The sequence below is a fragment of the Sinohyriopsis cumingii genome, chromosome 8 (genome assembly GCF_028554795.1).
Source record: "Sinohyriopsis cumingii isolate HCF-2022 chromosome 8, ASM2855479v2, whole genome shotgun sequence".
Lineage (NCBI taxonomy): Eukaryota > Metazoa > Mollusca > Bivalvia > Unionida > Unionidae > Sinohyriopsis > Sinohyriopsis cumingii.
In genome coordinates, this window is record NC_142968.1 from 89,640,320 (window position 1) to 89,662,329 (window position 22,010).

A 22,010-nucleotide genomic window follows, 5' to 3' on the forward strand; every position below is an offset into this window, starting at 1 on the left:
ATTGCTACTCCTGAATGGATGGTCATATGAACATCGGGTTTTCACTTAAAGACATATGATGTCTAGTTCATCTTGAATGACAGTGATACCACTCACATATCCAGTATATCATACACCAGAAGAGCTGATGTGATGGCCTGTTGTCTATTGTCTTGCAACCCACATATGTTGGCCCATTAGCACATTAGCGTTAGTTTGTTAACGCTACTCCTAAATTACTTTGAGGATTGCCATGAAATTTTACACATACATTCATCCTAAGGTCTTGTTGGTCCTAAATGCAAATGGTACTGCTGAGACGTCCAGTATGGCAGCCACAGTGACCATCTTTAAAATCTTATTGAAGAGTTGGTTGTATCAGCATGGAGTTTTTACAGCAAGATTTATTATGATCAGGGTTCACAGTAGTCACATACCCATGGGTTTTAACATTTGGAATTAACATTTTAACCATTTATGATGCACGGAAATTCTAGCCTGTTCATTTTATCACCAGCATTGATATGCTTTGGATCTTCAGTCCTAACTACCCTTCATTTGCCTTTGGCAGAATTTCCTGCAGAGAACACACTGTCCATAACAACTTACTTAATTTTTGTTGTTGTATTGTTTAATTGTTATTTATAAAAACCTTAGAAACCCAGCAACAGGAAAACCACTGAAGTGTCATTTTCATGAACTTTATTGTTGCAAACAGGAAACTTTCACGGCACAATAAATATGTTCCAATCACTATATAAAAATGAAACAATGCTTTTATTTAAGTTTGTACCGACTTTCTTTGATCAAAGGCTTTCGGCTTGCTTTGGTGAAGGTGCATTGTTATTGAAGGCACCGCTAAAGGAGCCATTTGAAGGACCAAACAATAGCCAGTTTGTTACTGCTGCGGCAAATCAAATAGTTGTAAAACATTTACTGAGACAGAATTTTTTTTTCATTTGCTTAATATATATACAGAATGATCAATGCTTCAAAAGTAATCAGTTTTCTTTTTGAAGTGTCATGAAAACTATTTTTTTCTGGTACATTTTTGAAAAAGGAATTTTTTTTTTCTCCATCATCTGGTAGATTGTTGTCATTTCCGTTACTGATTTCAGAGGTGGTCGATTATAGTGAGTCAGGTAGCATGACTATTTGGGTTATATTACCGCAAAAAATAATAAGGTCAGACATCAGCATAAGTGGATTATGATATAACAGTGCCATGTTAGGGTGGTTTGTAAATATGAAAAAACAATTTGTTTATTTGACAATAGATTAGATTCCAGTGCAGTTTTATATCCAAGTTTGTGGCTTCCTGTCATGTTGCCTTTGAATTTCTCAACTCCAAACCCAAGACTGTTTATACAGTTTTTAACAGTCAGAAAAGTTGTCGCCAAAAAGATTGCCAGATGGTATATTTTTTTGCCAATAAGGGAAAAAACCCACAATTTGTGACACTGGCAAAGCCCAGTATGATCACTGTGTTATTATAGCAGTTATTGAATGATTCAGAGGAAAAACTTGCATACATCATATACTTTTAGACATTGCCCTTGTATATGACTTAATATTCTTAGCAATTAAGACTGCAGTTTTTCATTTCAGGACCCATCTGTCATTGGTACAGTGCAAACACCAGCAAGGTCCAGTGCTATCTTACAAAATATGCTGAGTCAGCCAATTTTACCACCCAAGGCTGGAAACCAAGACTGTGAGGCATTTGGCAAAGTTGGGAAACCCTATGGAAGCCTGGATCAAATGCTGAACAAACAAATAGAGAAACTACTAAGTGATCAGACTGATGTGCCCAAGGAGAGAAATTCTGTTTTACAAAATCTGCTAACACGATCAAATCCTTCTGAAGGACCGCCACAAAAAAAGATGAAAACTGAACCTGTTGAAATGGGTCTAGATGGATATGCAAAGACAAGATCTGTGGAGTTACAAAAGATGCTTCCCAGAAAACCTCCCTCTTCAAAGTATCCTGTTCCAGGAGTAACAATGTCAGGGGACTGTTTGGGTGTTACATCCATGTCAGATGGACCAACGGATTATCAAAATATGCTGAACTCAGCAGTCAGTGGTTTGTCAGCAACAGTGCTAAGCCTTGTGAACATGATAAACTCTGGAAATTTAAATCTTCCTGAGGATCAGATTAAATCCTTATTGGAATCAAAATTCAATGAGGTGTCCTCTACAGTGACCAAAATTCTTGGAGAACGCAGAAACTCTGCTGCTGAGAAGAACCTTCAGGCTCAGAGTGTGAGTCTGTCTGCAGAGAAGTTGTCACAAGCAGGATCCAGATCGGAAGGAAAACAAGTCTGGGAAAATATAGTTGAAGAGGCTATCAGAAAGGAGGCAGCAGATGAAGACACTGCTCCAAGTCACGCAAAGCCATCTGCAAATACACTGATTCAGCAGTTTTTGGCAGGTGTACAAGACCCTGTAAAGAAAGTTAAGAAGGAGAATGGCTCGTTGAAAGAATTGTCAGACCTGACATTGAAGAATATGTTAGCTTCTCCAGCAGGCAATGGGCTGTCACAGAATGTTCAGCCATCAAAAAAGCTCAAAGACATTCTAGATAGCAAGATACAGGAAGCATATCACTCCCCAGTCCCCAGTCCTAAACTTGAACAAGCATGTATTCCATCTGTCACTTCCAGAATTAGTTTTGACTTGAATGGGCACATGTATCTGACCAATACAGAACCCAGTGCAGAAAGCCAAAACCAGAAGCCTGTCAAGGTAGATATGTCTCAGTTGGAGTGCCCCATTTTGCCAGTCAAGGTAGATATATCTAAATTGGAGTGCCCTGTTTTGCCTACAGAGGAGGAGGAAGACTCTTCTACAATTTTGATGAAAGAGTCTGCCGTCTCATTGCAGTCTGAGATGTCAGTTCAAGAAATGCTTTCTAAAGGCAGTTGCGAGGAGAAAGAAGAAACTACTGAACTAGCAGAATTTAAATGTGACATCTGTGGTCAAGAATTTAAACACAAAGGCACACTGAAAGTTCATCAAAGGGGACATAATTTTGAGAGAAAGCAGTTCCAGTGTGACATATGTGGGAAGGTGGTGACAGACAAAAGCTATTTGGCAATACACATGAGAACACATAGGTTTGAGAAAGGAATTGACAGTGGAGATAAATTCTATGAATGTGAAAAATGTAGTAAAAAGTTCAGCGAATATGACAATTTTCAGATCCATGTTCGAACACACACTGGAGAAAAGCTTTACAAGTGTGATGTCTGTAGCACTGGTTTTACAAGAAGTACTCAGTTATCCATACACATGAGAATACACACTGGAGAAAAGCCGTTTAAATGTGAGATTTGTAAAATGACTTTTCGACAAAGTGGTGGACTAAAATTACATATGACAACTCACACTTCCGATAAACCTCACAAGTGTGAGATTTGTGGAGACTCATTTGGGAGGAAGGCACATTTAGATAAACATCGTCGTTACCACACTGGTGAACGACCTTTTAAATGTGAAATCTGTAACAAAGATTTTATAGATAATGGCAACCTACAACAACATATCAAGAAGACTCACTCAGAAGAAAAACCATACATGTGCCCTTTGTGTAATCAAGTGTTCAAACATGAAGCAAGTTTGAAGGAGCACATCCGCACCCATTCAGGGGAAAAGTATCAATGTCAGATTTGCAATAGAGAGTTTGCTCAAAAGACTTATCTACAGAGGCACATGCGAAATCATGCAACAGATGGTGAGAAACCTCACAAGTGCAACCTGTGCTCTGAGACATTCTGGACTCGTAATTACCTTCAGGCTCATCTGCAGACTCATTCTGGACGTGCTAGATATCGTTGTCAGTACTGCGATGAAGGTTGTGTTTCAAAAGAGGACTTGAAACAGCATGAGCAGGGGCACTTGATATTCCAGTGTCAGATCTGTCGGAGGGAGTATAAAGCTAGGAGGACTCTAGTTGCCCATGTTAGGAAAGCTCATCCTGAAACTGCAGATGAGTATGCAAACAGTATGGAAGATGTTGGTGAGGAAAACTCCAGTGAATCATCCCAGGATAGCGAGGAAGAAATGGGTTCAGGCAAAGGGATTCAACTGTCTCAGCAGACAGAGGTTGACTCTGACACAGATGACACTAATGACCAGATGGAATTTACATCACATAGGCAGATAAACCGTTTGAATATTAAAAACACTAACAGATTTCCTAAGGTTACACGTTTTAAAACTTCACTTCCCAAATCCAAGACTGATGTTGCAAGCTCAGATTCTCAAGCTGTGCCACTGAAGGACCATATTCGGACCACAGAGAATAAACTCCCTAATAGAGGGATAGAATCAGACAAAGCCAAAGACACATTCCCAGTCACTCCATTCAGCCTAAACAGTGTAAACCATTCAAGTGAGTCTGATACTGATGCTGACTCAGGCTTCAATCTCGTTAAGATAGAGCCACTGAGATAAAGGATAATAATGTGCACTGTATTATAAAAATGCAGAATGTAAACATTTTTGCCTTATTATTGATTTCCTTTTGGATTGGTTCAAGGATGACAAAAGGTCTTTTTTAAATGCTAAAAGAAACATTGTTTGTATGTAGCATTTACATCTTTTAATGAAATAACTTTTAGAAAAAGGCATTAATTTTAAAACTGTCTTTTTCTTTGTAAAAGAGAGTTTGTTATTCATATTGTAGATATGATGCTTATCTTTATAATATTGAAATTTTTTTGCATCACGTATCGTTAAGTTTCAACTGCAGAATTTCTCATTTTTTAATGCTATTATTGTTGGGGGTAAAGATCTCTGCTTTATGTTTGTTTGTCTGATTTTTATTGAGTCCATGTTAGTGGGAAGTGAGATACGGCAGTTTTAACATAGGCAGCAGTCATTTCAGGGTTTTGGTTCTGAAAAAGCCAGAATGACAGTCAAATGAAAAGTGAAATTTTTGTGAAGAATTGGATTCCAAAATAGTTGAAATAAGGAAAAAGAGGAGAATCCTATTGGTAAAGAAGGTTATTTTTTTGGTTTTGATGCAAATATCATCATGTAAGATAGACTAGGACAAGGATACATCATTTTATTATGAGGTTGGTTGCACTTACATAAATTTACATAAAATAACATATCGTTATGGCTTATCAATTTCTAGGTCAATACAAATATTTTCCAGTATCAGCAACAAGCTGAAATAAACTAGTTGAAACATAATAAAGTTAAAAGGTTTAATTCCTGTAGAAACAGCCATGTAAAGTTTTGCAAACATAACCATTTTTCTGTTTTATTCGTTTGTCTTGTCTATGTTTTGTATTTGCCTTTGAAAAAGACTCATTAAAGAGTAAAAAGCACTCAGGCTAGTTAGATACTAGTTTTGCATTGTTCATTGTCAGTTTATTGCATTTATCTTAATCAGTCCCTGACATTAGGTAATTAATGTAAGACATTTTGTGTTGCCATATAGTTACTCATGTACGTTGAATTTAGACTGGTGCTTGACATCACAACTGATAATACTGTAACTGTTGACCAAAGAGAACGGGGAATTCCATTCAGTTCTGACATGTCATAAACTTTCTACATTTTCTTGCACAAGATTCTACATCATTATCACAACAGATACCTGCAGTAAAATTTGACAAATCGTCTAAACCAAATAATAAATTAGAATATGAAGTGTACTTAATGAGTCCATTGCAGACATGTAAAAATGTACATATAATTAAAACTATTTTGTTTGAATCTGTCATATATGGACAGGATGGCAACTGACCAGCATTGTCCTTCTTGCTACATAATAGTACAGTGGGGAACAAAAAATCATCATGTTTTTCTTGAGTCTATCTTGGTGTTAAGTGAGACATAGCAGTCACTTGGAATCATCATCACAGTCAATGAAGATTTGAATTAATGTTTTGCTTGAAGGTTTTTTCTTGCTTGTATTTCTTAAACCCTTTGACGGATTTTCTTTATTCATGGGATGAATCAGTATGATTCTAACACAATTCATTTGGTGATTTGTACACATACTTAGCTCATGGGCACGTGGGGGTTTTTTTGTATGCTATGTATGTACTGTCCTATCAGATCATGAAACATGATGTATGCAGTTTGATGAGTACTACTTTGTTTTAGTACTACAATGTAGGTTGCCCCATATGTTATGCCCGCTAACTTGGACTCAATTTTCATGTCTGAGGTTCATTTCTTAGATACTAATTATGCATAAATCATGAAATTGATCAAGTGCGTCCTTATTAGTGTCATATCCTTACAGCAAAAAAGAAACTCGTCATAACCTATCATATACTGGTGTTGCTTAATATCCTACCAGGAATCATGAAACTTGGAAAGGGGTACTACTCCCAAAATTGCAAAAAATGAGGTCTCTGTAACAGATATATCTTGCTTCAGTGACTTTGTTGAAATTATTTGTTTAAAGTTGGCTGTATTATATGTTCTGATGATGAAACTTGACAATTCGGTACATCTCTGTTAGTATTACACCTTTACAACCACAAAAATGTAAGTGACCTACTTTGTTTGCTTTATGAAGATGGGTTGAGTATTTCTGTTTATTACATAGATTGTTTAATGATTATAGTCCCTTTTTAACCCAGGCAGTTGAAAGAAGGAATAAATATGTTTATTGAATGGTAAAATTGCAATTTTCGTGACTTGACATTGTTTATTGTGATAGGTTTCCCTCAACAAGTAAACTCTTGTGATGTATATGTGATTGAATATAGGAATTAGCTGGGTGTACTGTATGCTGTTTGCTGTTCATGTGAGGCCACAGATGTGGTAACTAATCAAGGTAATTATTGATGTATGAACTATGCTTGTAAAACTAACAGTCAGTCCAGGACTACTCCAAGCTTGTGACTTTCACTCAGTAAAATCAGTAGTGGGCAATGATTAGCTTCTGAAGCAGATCTAAAGAACAATGATTTTTTTTAAAAATACAACAAAACTATCTGGTTTTAATCAGCTCAGTGTATTACATCTACTTTGATATTGTTTTATGTTTTGTATCTGTTAGATTATGTTTATATGGATGTATATGATTTCAGTACTAAGTGCGCACAATCCTGGCAAGTTATTGCCAATATCTAATATTTTACATTTGTAAAAGGTTGAAAGTTAAAATCTAAATATAAACAAATTGCAAAACAAGCTTTAGGTCATAATGAGGTCAAGATTTCTCTAATCTGAATCTGAATCAGTTTTTACAGTTACTGCTGAAGACTTCTATAATCATTGATTTCACTTCTGGTAAAATGTCTAAATTTTAGCATAGCAGTTTCTTTTAGTCAGTGACATATGACTGATCTTTGGTACAATTCATGTTTGTCAGTGTTGTCATGAATAGCAAGTTTTTGGTACTTTGTAGTATTTTTCTAATCTTTAATTCCTCTCACAGGGCACCACTCATCTGAAATCAACAGTGAAAGCTAGACGTTACATGACATTTAACTGGGTAAAGCCACACCATGTGTTTTTTTAAGCTCTTTAGGTAATAGACCAAACGAGCATGTGAGACAGACAGTTGTCCATTGTACATCTTCTGTCTGTATCTGTCTTCTGTACAAGATTGTTACAGAAGGGCATGTGAGATGGCCAGTTGTCCATTGTACATCTTCTGTCTGCATCTGTATCTGTCTTCTTATTACAGAAGGGCATGTGAGATGGCCAGTTGTTTATTGTACATCTTCTGTCTGCATCTGTATCTGTCAAGATTGTTACAGAAGGGCATGTGAGATGGTCAGTTTCTTCCTAAACTATTTGGGGAAATGCCATGAAACTTTGCACAAACATGAAATTAGTGCTGCTCATAAATCTTGAAAACCCTATTATCATATCTTTAGAATGGATGATTGACATGGTATCTTTAGAATGGATGATTGACATGGTATCTTTAGAATGGATGATTGACATGGTATCGTTAGAATGGATGATTGACACGGTATCTTTAGAATGTATGATTGACATGGTATCTTTAGAATGGATGATTGACATGGGTTTTTCACTAGAAGACATATTATGATGTTTAGTTGGTCCTAAATGAAAATGGTAAAAATTGGACATCAGCATGACTACCATGACAGCAATCTTGCAAATCTTATCACTATTTCTGAGCATAATATTATATTTAAAAAGGGGTATTCATCACGAGTCTTCTTATAATCTCTAGTTAATTACTATATGAAAATGTTGCAGATGAGATATCCAGAACATGTACATCTGCCATGGCAGCCAGCTTGTTTTCTGTCCTCCTCCTGCACAGATGGTCATAGTGACAGTTGCTTTTGATTGGTCCAAATTAAAAATGGTGTCGCATGGACAGCCATTATGGCTGCTATGGTGGTCATTTTCCAAAATTTTGTTTTAGCTTTTGTTCTGAGTGGATGGTCATGTCACCTGTGTGTTTTCAGTAAAAGACTTATAGCTGCGCTTGCATAACAATGCTGCTGATTAAAGTGGCCATCTTAAAAATCTGTTTAACACTACTGCTTTTGAAGGGATGATCATATTAACATGGGTTTTTTACTAAATCGTGTGACCTCCCAATATCTCAAAAATCTTGTAAACAGCTGTTTCTTCTAAATGGATGGCCAAAGCAGCGTTCTAAACAGAAATAATTATGTCATTGCCAGCATTTTTGTATTTCTTTGAGCTTTGAAGGTCAAAGGTCGTGACTCAGGTTTTAGCTATACTTGCTTGTGAAAATGATAAAACAACTTATGAATAATCCAGTTTGTGAATATATCTGAAGAATGATTCTACTTAAAGAAATTTTGTTTTGCCAAACATTATTAATTTTAGATTTGACCAAACTTTTCAAATTTATATTTGAGGCCAGTTACAAAATTGCAAAACTTTGTGTTATTTAAGAAGTACAGTTGGTGGTAAGTGTCTTAATAAAAGTTTGTGAGTGGTACTTTACTTTCAAATTACAAATAAAGAAATTGTTGCCACAAAATATGCAACATGTGTTTCATTGTGCTGAGCATCGAAATCAACCGAAAGTCTCTGTGTTAAACATACAACCATAAGGGTCTGTGTCTAGCTTTAATATGATTCATTCATTACAGGAACAGTTTTCAATTGAACAAGCTTGATTTTGTTTGCTTTTGAGTCAATTTAAGAATATATCAGTTTCAGACACAGAGAAGTTATTTCATTATCATTTGTATTGTATTTCTTTATTGGCAGACACTTTCATTAGTTCTTAAATATGTGGATTTGGGAAGGGTTCTATCTACAGCCATGGAGTAAGGAGTATTGACTGGGTTTTATAATTATTAGAAGTGATGAAATCCACAAAACAACGTGAAAGTAATAGACAGTGATGTAGATTACTGAAGTCAGATAAAGTTATGTCAACTGTATCAATGAATTGTTACGAGGCATGAAATCGTTGCTCATTAAAATATATACATTCATATATATTTAATACAATGAAAGATACTGCCACTTAATATGATGTTTATAATGAGTATCAACATTCACAGTTTTAACTTCAGCTTTTATCCAGTTATCATTCTGATCTAGTTGTAATCATTTTGTACAGTTATTTAAAGGTTCTGTTAGGTTGTTTTTTTATCATCTATTTTAAGATGCAGACATTCTGGATGAGATTTTCTTTTTGCTGATGGTAGTGTTTTACATTTTCTTGGTCTAGCTGACAGGCTTACACAATTTGATGCAGGTCATCAAGAGCAGCATTTTTCACTATGTCGCAGATTATTATTCCTTTTGGGGCTTTTTTCTTTCTCACTTTGTCAGAGTTGGCACACATTCATAAGGATCAAGAGAATGTTCAGGTCTAAATTTTACTTTATTAGACTAATTTGATGGTCTGTTCACATGGGAGCAAATTATTTTGGATTAATGCATCCTATTTTTCTTCTGGCATTTGATAAAATTTTAGTAAGGTTTTAAACTAGTTCATTTTTCTACTCCTGATTACAGGAGTAGAGTAGAAAAATGAACTAGTTTAAAACCTGACTAAACAAAATTTTGTATTTTTTTGTATTAACAAATTAAAATTGTTCTACTTTTACTGTATCTATCATGATGATGATAGAGATCTTCAGGGATATTGTGAATTCATATAGGCTTTTCATTGAGATGAATCACCATTCACATCCTTCTTTCCATCTGTCTGTAAGCCCATTCACACTTTTTGTAAATACATTAACTCCTGTGCCTTTCAACTGCTCCGGTGGCCTAGTGGTTTGAGCGTCCACCTCGGAAGCAGGTCGTGGGTTCGAACCCCAGCCGACTCATACCAAAGACTTACAAAAATGGTACTAACAGCTGCCTCACTAGGCGCTCAGCATTAAGAGGTTAGTGTTAGGACTGGTCGGCCAGGTGTCAGGATAATGTGATTGGGTGGGACATCATGCTACATGTTTGCAGCATGATACCCAGTGCTAGACATCACTATAAACTGCCACACTGCAGACATCGTAGCGATATGACTGAAAAATTGTTAAAGCTGCATTAAAAATCATAATCACACACACATACTCCTCTGCCCTTAAACATAATTGGACCACATATGGTAGGTGAATTATCTATTGCATATAGATGTGCCCTTTCCAAAAATTTGTGTTTTCAGGTCAAATTTTTGTGGCATTGTAGCCTTTTTTCTTTCATTTTAAAATCTCGACCACATCAGGTTCTGGTAACCAACATAGCTTGGGAACCATTGAACATATTCTGATGCACTGTTGTGTGAACATCGTCTCAGATACTTACATGTGCCTTTTATGGGTTTCATTTTGTCGTCTCCTTTTCAGAACGAGTTATGGTCCTTGTGTATCACTTTATATCTTTACATAGAACCAGCATGGCTCAAGAACATTAAATATTCTGATGGAATTTAGTAAGAACATTGGCTTTTAGGTGTTACATGTGTCCTTACCTCTCTGGTGGCCTAGTAGTAAGAGCATCCACCTTGGATGCAGTAGGTCACGGGTTCGAACCATGGCCAATTGATACCAAAGACTGATAAAAACGGTACTAAAAGCTACCGCGCTAGGTGCTCAGCATTAAGAGGTTAGTGATAGGATAGGTTGGCCTGGTGTCAGGATAATGTGACTAGTTGCAGCATGTCTGCAGCATGATGCACCAGTGCTAGACATCACTATAAACTGACATTCTGCAGACATTATAGCGATGTGACTGAAATTTTTTTAAAGCTACGTTAAAATCAAAATCAGACATACACGCACACAAGTTCTATCTTTTATGGCTTTTTCTCATTGCTACATTTTTTAGAGCTGTGGCCCATGTCAGTCAGCGTAAGTCATTGTTTGTAATCATCCCAGTTTAAGATCTATTCAGCATAATTCTGATGCAGTATGATGTTAATATTGTTTCACTGACCTAGATGTGCCTTTTATAGGGTTTCCTTTCTTTATATAGGTCCAGCTTCCATGGGAGTTAATGCCCTTTTATATGTTTTCCTTTTTTTATTATATGTCCAGTTTCCATGGGAGTTAATACCCTTTTATAGGTTTCCCTTTCTTCATATATGTCCAGTTTCCATGGGAGTTAGTGCCCTTTTATAGGTTTCCCTTTCTTCATATAGGTCCAGTTTCCATGGGAGTTAATGCCCTTTCTTTATAATTTTAAATCTACACTACAGCAGATCTTTGTAACCAGCTTAGCTCGGGAACTACTCAACATATTTTAATACAGTTTGGTGTGGACGTTATAGACCTTGTATTGGTATCACATCAACTCCACTTTAAACCCTTTACATTAATTTATATCTTCACAAGGCATGTTGCATGAACCAGCATAGCTCAGAAACCTAAAATATTTTGACGCAGTGTGGTATAAGATTTTTCTCCTATACTGCAGGTTGGATAGAGTTATGGCCTTTGTTGATCAGCGTCATATCTTTGGAAAGAATGTTCTAATCAGCAATATATTCAATAAGAAAAAAAATCTCATGCTTTTTATGAGTTTTGTCTCACCTTCTCCATTTTTGACACAGTTAACGGCCATTGTTGAACATTTCATATCTTTATGTGGGATAGTGCTTGTAATCATCATAGTTCCAGAACCATTAAACATATTTTGACACCATTGGATGTGAACATTTTTCACATGCATACAGATACTTTTTATGGGTTTTGAATTGTTCACTTTGGAGAGAATTTCAACCTTTTTTTAAGATTTGGTTTCACTAATTGGCCCATTGATTTTCATGCATATCATTGGAGGAGGGGGGTGCAAAAAAATGACACTTTCCCAAGTATTGAAATTTGTGGATTGAGAAAGGACATCCTGTTTTAATGATGGATTAGTGTTCATTCATTTTGCCCATAAGTTTGAGGTTTACATGAACCACGAGAAATTGATAGCTGATGAATAAAGTATGAACGAATTGTAACTTTCAAATGATCTCACTGTATGTGTTTGTTTCTTATATTACATTATTGGTTATTTTGTGCACGTCCTGTTCTTTATAATAATTAAAAAACATGGAAAGCAGAAGCCATTTTTTGTTTTCTTTTTCTTTTTCCAAACTATGTGTCATTTTTAATTTTGATTACTTAAATTGTAATCTCTTTTTATTACTTGTTCAAAATTAAAATAAAGTCACTTTTTACCATCTTGTCAATTTCTGAGACGGAGTTAATAGGTTGGAAAATGAGGTCACATAACAGGGTTTGTTTCTGAGCATTATTAGTTTCAAGAGAAAATATTATGTTTGCTGTGTGAAAGAATTACTTTGAATTTAATATCCATCCATGTAAAGTAAATTCCATAATTGATTGTGTACTTTTATATGATATCAAATATACATATATTAGTGGTATGTCCATTTTATATTTATAAGTTGCATTTAAGTTTTTTGTATAGCAATTTTTTGCAGTTTTCATGGAAAGATGGTATATACAGTAAAACCTGTCTTGAAAGACCACTGTTATGTGGGACCACCTGTCTTGAGAGATCATGTTCTCAACGCACAGATTGTTTGATTTCATAGCATTATGACCTGTTATGAGAGACCACCTGTCTTGAAAGACCATAATTTGTTGGCAAAAGGGGTGGTCTTTCAAGACAGGTTCTACTGTAATTCAATAAGCAAATGTTTCTCTCAGAAAAAAAAGTGAAAAATTTGTGTAAAATATTTTCAGTTACTTTTGTTGGACTTTTTAAAGCAAAGTGACAAGTGATGTCTATTAAAAACTATCTATAATTAATGATTTTCAATAAACTCGTGGTGTTCATTCTCTGTGAAGCATTTTGTGATTCAAAATGTAAATTTCACTGTATATTCTTGAGGGACCAAAACTGGTGTCCTCCACAGTCTTTGTCTATTGCTTGTACAGGTATATTTGTAACAGTATGTTATGTATGCCAGAATTTAGTACAGAATTGTTCAAATTGTACATATATTTCCTGGTATGAAGCTCTTTAAATTTTTGTTAATGGCCATCAAATATGACCACCATTGCTAAATATAGAAAAACCTTTAAAACAACTTTTCCAAAGTGGTTGAAAAAAAAATGACAGAAAGTATCTTAGTATGAAGACCTTTAAATTTTATACAAATGATGTTTATTCGTGATCAAATATGACCACCATGACTATAAACGAGAGGAAGAAGAAAAAAACGTCAAAACAATTTCTTCTCAGAAACTTGTGAATCAGTTTTGATCAAATCTGGCATAAAACATCATGGCAAAGACTTTTCAGATTTTTATGAATGATGCTAATCTGCCATTTAAAAAAAAAATACCCCACAAATAAAGCTTTTAAACAACTTCTCAAAATTTGTTGAATAGAATTTGATTAAACTTGAACATTATATCCTGGCATGAAGACTTCAAGATTGTATATGATACCCAATCCACAATCAAATACAATAACGATTACCGGATCGGGACAAATTTGTACACATCTTCAAAACCAGTGAATAGACTCTGATTCAACCTGACAGAAAAGGCATCTGGCACAAAAGATCTTTTATGTTTCTACAAATGATGCCATTCTGTGATCAGATGGTTGCTGAAAAATCTTTAAGTTACTTCTGCTTAACGCAATTAAATTTGACACATAGTTGTCCTAGCATGAATGCCTTTCAGATTGATGCAGAAAATGTTAAGATGGTTGTTTTTATCTGAATCAGAAAAATATTTTCACAACTTTATCTTTTAAAAAATGATGAACAGAATTTGAATTGCTTTGACACAAGGCATCCAGGCATAGGGGTGTTTCAAAATTGGACAAATGATGCATACATGCAATTAAATATGGATGAAGGTACGTTGACATGAGATACCGTAACGATGAAACATTTGTTTTTATTTGTACCACGAGAAATTTCAACAGAAAGCATCTTACTGTTCAAGATTTCCTGACCAGCTATTTTTGCATTTAGCTGTTAGCAGATGTTAGGTGTACAAGCTTAGGCCCACGTGGACCTCATTTTCAAGAGACATATTTCAGAGATGATACTGATTTACTTTAAGTATTCTATCAAATGTAGTGATGGGGGGGGGGATAAATATTTGTGATCGAATGGTTTCATGTATAGTGTTTCGGGGATCTCATAAATTATCTGTCGGCAGTGGATGGTTTTTTAATGTCCATTAACTGATGATAAATAAGTTCCAAATGTTGAATTTCGCTCGATTTTTATTGTGATGATAACTTTTGAAATGTTATCTTATAACATCGATAAGTGACTTTTTTTAAAGAATTTAATGTGGGGGGGGTGTATAGGTTTCCTGTATAACACAAAAAAAACCATTTTAAAAAAGGACCATGTGTTTTTTTTAAAGGACAGATCTCTATATGCTTTTAAGATAAGTTGTTTTAAAATGAACAATTTGCTGTTAAAGCTTTGTAATTCCTGTATATCTTCATAGTTTTGATAGAACATAGTTTTGATAGAAGTATACTAAAGGAGAAACTCTTGCTTGGTGTTAAGTATTTTGGTGCATACCAGTCAATAGAATCAAATGAAGTACATTTTCCGCATTTATTTCAAGGACGGAATTACTGTCAGAGCCTAAGGGATTATTTGAAGAATGAAGTTCGATATAGCACATACAGTACCATTTCGAAAAGTTCATAATCTTGTGTTCATTCTGTACCATTTGTGAATGTTAGGAACAATTTTTAAAGCTTACACCCACATGCTATTCAGGTTTGATGTATGGGTTATATTTTCACAAAATGGGAACTGCCTTGTTGAATTATAGCTCTCTGAAATGGTGTAAATGATAATCAGTTGCGCTTTGTGATATTTATGTGTCATTTTTGGATAAGTGTTAACTTACATGAGAGTGTACATGAAAGGGTATCATTTAGCTTGTCCTAATTCAGGTACAAGTAAAGCTTTAAGTATTTTGCTTGACAATTTTAAATTAATGCAGTGTACAGACATAAAAAAACCAGCTGGGTATTAAAAGAGGAAAATTATGTGTATTTTAACTATCAAGTCATGTTAAAGTGTGTCATTAAAAGATGACTAATTGATTTTCCTGCACAAACGCATACCTGTGATTTACTGTGTAACGCTAGAAACACGATTTATTTTATTCCCAAACCCCCTGACACGCTCGTGTTTCTAAAAACACGACTTTCTGTAATTTTCGAGTGGGGAAAAATCATTATTTCAGTATATGCCGTTAAAATATATCATGTATAAAACTATAAACAGCCCTGATTTGAGCTGATGTAAAACCATCCTTGGAGGAGTTTAAACTTTAAAAAAATAAGTACCATTTCAAATATTACTTAATTGGCTGACAATAGCTAGTGGGATTTGTTGACTTTAAAGACTACTGTGGGTGAGCCATAGGTGCTAATTTGCATAGGTAAAGTTCACCAAGTGGAACAACCCAATTGGTCTTAAATTATATGTAAATCAAAGTTCTGTTAGATGCAAGTTGAAGAACAGTTATTACACGTCATTGCCTTGAATGCGAATGTTTAAGCCATTGATATCGAATATTATTACATAGTCATTTTGTTAATAGCGGCAACGTGTCTCTGAAGTAGGATTTTATTCCATATTTAACCCAAAGCATGATTATTTAGTTTGTCGGAATATTATTCAAGTGTGATTCATTTTAGAAGGCGATTTAGGAAGCAATAACCTATCAGCAAAACCCAGCAAAAATAAATTTCGGAACACCTGGTTGACGAAATTTTACTCTGAGAAGCACAGCAGCAAGGAGGAGAATTTAACTCTTTGCAAATACTGCAAAATATATCGACACACGTTACCCTGGAGACTACGACGTTAGACCAAACAGGAGCGCCACTTGTATGAAACCTATTCGATATGCTGACTTGTATGAAACCTATTCGATATGCTGACTTGTATGAAACCTATTCAATATGCTGACTTGAACATTAAGATTTGTTCTCTTTATTATTCGTTATCTTAATTTTGTTAAAATATATTTAATTGACCTATGCTTTTCGGAATTATTGTAGCCATAAAATATTGATTGAAAGACAAAAATAAGCGCAGGCTCATGTTTGCACGGTTGATTTGTGTTGATAAAGTGTCCACGCCTGTACTGGATGGGGCGTTGGTTACTGCTGTATTACCTGTAAAGCCCCATTTAAGCTTGAAAATATTATTTACATCCCCCGGCCTAGTCTACCCCCTCCCCAACGAAATGGTCAGTCTCAGATGTGATGTATATTCATTTTTCTATAGATACAATCATTTCCCACCAAGCTGACTAAATCTATCATTTTGGAGCAGTTTCCGAATCTCCTGAAATATGGAAATTCGATAGGTGGCAATCTGATTATTCTTGGAGATTTCAACTTTCACTTTGACTGTCCCGGAAACCCAAATACATCAAAACTCCTAGCTTCAGTTAATGTTTTCAACTTCAAACGGTCAGTTAATCAACCCACCCGTAAACATGGTCACATTTTAGACTGGATTCTTCATAGACCTGATGATAATATTCTACGATCCTCCCTGGTATCACACGAACTTGCATCAGATCACCTCTGCATTATATGCCTTCTTGACGTATCAGTCCCTAACACTCTGCCTTTATTTGCTACTAAGAGAAACCTCCGTATGATAAATAGAACCAAACTAATGCATAACATCCAAGCAAACCTAACAACTTGCTTACCTCATACAGCAGAACAACTCGATAACTGCCTGCGTTCATTGCTCGACAAACATGCCCCAGCCACCGAGTGCAGAGTATCAGTTCAAAAGTGTTCATGGTATAGCAGTGTTAGGGACGAGCTTCGCACTGCTAAAACAGACCGCAGTAAAGCTGAGAGGCCTTGACTTTCCGCCAGACTCACTATTTATACGCAAATCTATGAAGTCGCTAAGGAGAACGTCACAAACATAGTTCATGCAGCGAAAATCAGCCCATTACAGTACTAAGATGATGTAAAGTCTCAGCTACAAAGAGCCCTTCGAGATTACTAACAAGCTAATGTCAAGGAACAAATGTACTCCACTTCCAACTAACTTCTCTCTAGTCGACCTTCCGGGCATGTTTGCAGATTTCTTCCGTGACAAAGTACAAACCATTAGAGATAAGCTTGACAACACAATTTCAACTGGCTCGTCGTCAACATACAGTTGGGATACAGCATTTGAGTGGCAACCATTAGCAGCATTTGAACCTGTCTCTATGGATTTTGTACGTACATCTTGATGAAGAGTGCACCAAAGTCACGTCAACTTGATCCAATTCCAACATCACTACTGCTTGAGTGCTTAGATCCAGTATTGCCTTCACTAACTGATGTTATTAATACCTCTCTCTCTCATCCGGGGAATTCCCATCATTTTTCAAAACTGCCATTGTAAAGCCTTTGCTGAAGAAACCAACACTCGACCATAACGATTTAAAGAACTACCGTCCAGTTTCTAATCTCCCATTCATATAAAAAATCGTAGAAAAGGTTGTTCTATCCCAGCTTGTATCTCATCTAAATTCAAACAGTCTTTTAGCTATGCGCAATCTGCATATCGCCCTTGCCACAGTACTGAAACTACTCGAAAACTAGTTAATAACATTCTCTCTGCTTTGGATAGCGGAGAGATTACAGTCTTCACCCTCCTTGATTTGTCTGCAGCATTGGATACAATAGACCATGATATATTACTTCACTGTCTCCAGCATGTATTTAGCATTCATGATACAGCCTTACTGTGGTTCAAGCCATATTTGGTCAACAGGACACAAATTGTGTCTGCAAATGGAATACACTCCAGTCCAGTTAATCTATGTTGTGTTCCACTGGAGTTTTTGCTTGGACTTGTTCTCTTCATTCTATACACTCAGCCGCTCTCAAGTGTCATAGATCATCATCCAGTGTCTCACCAATTGTACGCTGACGACACCCAAATATATACAAATCTAGCCACCCAACTGAAGTTGATACTACCATCCAACCATCCAAGGTGTAGAGAGGTGCATTTCTGGTGTGAAATCACGGATGACATGTAACAAGCTGCAGATGAATGATGATAAAACTGAGGCCATCCTGATCACAACACAAAGACTTTCGCAGTCACATCCTTTACCTCAGACAATAAATATCAGCAACACAAGCATTAAATTCACACAGCTAGTACGAAACCTAGGTGTCACTCTGAACAGTACTCTCAAATTGCACCAACATGTCATGAACATATGCAAGGCTGCATATCTTGAGCTGAGACGCATCAGCTCAATTCGCAAATATCTTTCAGTTGATGCCACTACAACACTTGTGTGTTCGTTAGTACTTTCAAGACAACTATTCTAATTCAATTCATTCTGGTTCATCTCAATATCTACTTCAGAAACTTCAAAAAGTTAATAACACAGCTGCTTGGATCGTATTTAGAGTACCACGATCAGAGCACATCTCCCCTCTGTTCTGTATCCTACACTGGCTATCCATTCGATCCATAATCAAACACAAAATTTGTTTTCTGTGATACGTTTCACCGACGGACTCTAGTCCAACATACCTATCCGATCTCACCTATGTGTACACACAAGCAAGACACTTACGCTCCTCTTCTGACAATCGTATACTCATTATTTCCACTACGAAAACGAACTCATATGGACAAACGTTCTTTTGCATACCAAGGCACAGCAACGTGGAATGAATTGCCCACTGAACTTAGATACAGAGACATAGTGATCTCATTCAAGCGTGCTCTTAAAACTCACTTTTTTCGACTGCAAGAACAAACTTACAGACCTAATAATGTTTCCTACCTGAAATATTCTCAGCATGTTTTTTTTTTCTTCTTCTAATTTCATGGTGTTTGTTTTTTGTAATAATATCATTATATATGTTTTTTTTTATGTTATAGGCGTTGTCTAATGTTGTAAAGCGCTTAGAGCTTCTATAGATTAGGCGCTATACAGAGTCCTCATTATTATTATTATTATTATTATTATTATTATTATTATTTAACAAAAACGAACATTCATAAAGCAACTTACAATATCTCACACTCTGATAACACACCAATACACCATACAAAACATTTTGAGACAGACACGCGCACGATGTCGAACTATTTGGTATTATGCTTTATTTCGTTCCACACATCATCGTGAATTTTTTCCTGTTTGTAACTCAGTATATTTTCAGGTTAGCGTCATTAAATGTAGCTAAAAGTACCCAATTCGTTTCACACGAAGTATTTCAAACAAATTAGGTACTTTTCGATACATTTATTGACGCTGACCCGAAATCCACCGACTTACAATAGAACAATTCGCAATGCTGTCTGGAACGAACTTGAGAAACTAACAAACAACAAAAAAACCACTGTGCCAGACAGTCAGGCTTTACACATCACTGGCTACAAACAATAAAACAAAAATCCCTCAAGAGCTACCGCAAAAGCATCAACCAGAAACGTGATATGTCAGACTGATTTCTTCAAACTTTGTCAAACATACCTAATTCGTCCCAGCCGAGTCAAACATCTAATGCAATTGCAAATGAAAAGTCGTGCACCAGCCAATCTTAGTGGTTCAGTCCACACGCTATTCGACAAGAAGATTTCCATTTAGCATATTACTGAAATTGTAATAGCAACACTTTCTAGGACAGAAGATATTAATGTTCCAGAAAATCATGAAATAGAAGTCTCCTGCACACTCAATTAGATATGTATACTTTATCCGACTGTTGACTACCTTATAACTTTCCAAATTACAATAGATGAAAGTGAAGTTATCCCTATAAAATATATTAATTACTTATTGTTAATTTATCATGACTTCCATCGATTAAATCTGTTAAAACAGTAATAATATCCAACGAGTTTATGTTTCTATTTTCGCATGCATAGAACTTGTGTACTTGAGTCGACTGCTCACGCAACCCCTCATTAACATATTCGAATTAATGCCAGTTTACATATAATAGCAAGCTGATGCAACACGTAACAATTATAACTTTTCTTTTTTTCTTTTCTAAGAACGGTATATATAGCTAGATTCTATCTAAATAATTATTCAGATTTTCATAAAAACAGTATAAGAGCTAATGACCTGTATAAATTAATACTAGGCAATAATATTACCTAATTAATACTGTATGTACTGAACCTGCTAACTATTTTGCACAAATGAAAGTTATTTTAATTTTAATGGAAACTAATGGGAGCGAAAAAGACTATTGGAGTCTGTACCAAGACAATGAGATCCCAGTCGCAGAGTTACGTTATTTGTCTCCGCACGAGGCTGTGATGAGTTGAGAGAAAAATAATGTAACCCTTCACTTGGATTTCCTTGTCTCGGTACAAACTCCAGTATAGATTGTATTAATCTCGTGATCAGACTGCATCAGATACAGGTTTGACAATGCTAACGTTATGGTCGTCGGGAACAACTCGTTTTATGACGAGGATTAGCCCAGATAATCCAGCAGCTTAGTTTGAACACCAATACCTTCCAGTATTTAGTGGGTGCAGTGATGAACACTTGTGACGCGTGCAATACCTTCAGACCCCCTACTGAACTATTGAGAACAACAACGACGGTCTAGTTATTTTGCCACACAATGGTTTCTGGAGTCTAAAACTAGTTGTAAGTTTTTATTTAATATTAGTGTAGTTGTGATTCGTGAGTGTTTGCACATATGCATATGTATCGCGATGATATTTGAAAATCCTAAGTCTGCCAGCTATTGGTCTCGTTGTGTGTCAAATGCTTTGAACAAGACCGATACGTTATGTTCTTTTATTCAGGTTTGAATTTTCAATAGTTTTCTATATGTTGTTAAAGGTACGTTAACAATCACAACACACGCACGCACCGACACGCACACAAACACATTTCCTGTTTGCTTGTATGAAAAATTAGCTTATTCTCATTTGAACGACGTCGCTTTATTTTGAATCATGTGCACTAACCACCCCACCCCCTTGGGACATCAAAACACATTTTAAGTCTCACCATCATCCCCTCCCCCCAAAAAAGAAACACCAAAAAAAAAAAAAAAAAAAAAAAAAAGAAACACTGTCGGAGAATGTGACATAATGCAAGCGTAACACTTGTATGATTATTACAGTTGTACTGCATTGCTGCTTCAAGATGCAGACAATTTGTTGGGTTCAGTTTGATAACACTTTTATGCATGCATGTGTATGCTCGTATTTGTTCCTGACTTGTTGTTGCAAATTTTGATGCACATATTGAGACCCAACACTGTGCGTGTAATGTGGGAATCAATTGTGTCTCACATCAATGTACTGAGTACTGTAATTTGTATCGGGACTCTACTTTATTCCTTGGCCATGTGGCATTTATCACGCGACCTTTTGCAGAATATCTGAAATTCCAATAATCAACCTATTAGGGCCCAGCTTGACGGAGTCGGCAGAATATGTATTCCATCCGTATGGCTGACAGTGTTTTGGAGGAATAGTTAGATTTTAATATTTGGTAACCAGCATTACAGTGGTTTGCTGGAGAAAGAGACCAGACGCCAGAATCTGGCTTTGATAACATGACCGAGATTTTAAAATCCTGTATACTAAAATGCTA

The 22,010-nt window shown here is 35.8% G+C and overlaps 1 protein-coding gene across 1 annotated transcript in view; it reads left to right on the plus strand.

Annotated features, from left to right (window-relative positions):
* The window catches only part of LOC149794115 (uncharacterized), a 31,001-nt gene extending 17,770 nt beyond the window's left edge, over positions 1-13,231 (plus strand). Inside the window, exon 6 of the mRNA XM_089968092.1 lies at positions 1,588-13,231. Within this exon, the coding sequence (XP_089824218.1) occupies positions 1,588-4,437 (2,850 nt within the window). The 3' untranslated portion in view covers positions 4,438-13,231. The remainder of the gene's footprint in view (positions 1-1,587) is intronic.
* The last annotated feature ends 8,779 nt before the right edge of the window (positions 13,232-22,010 follow it).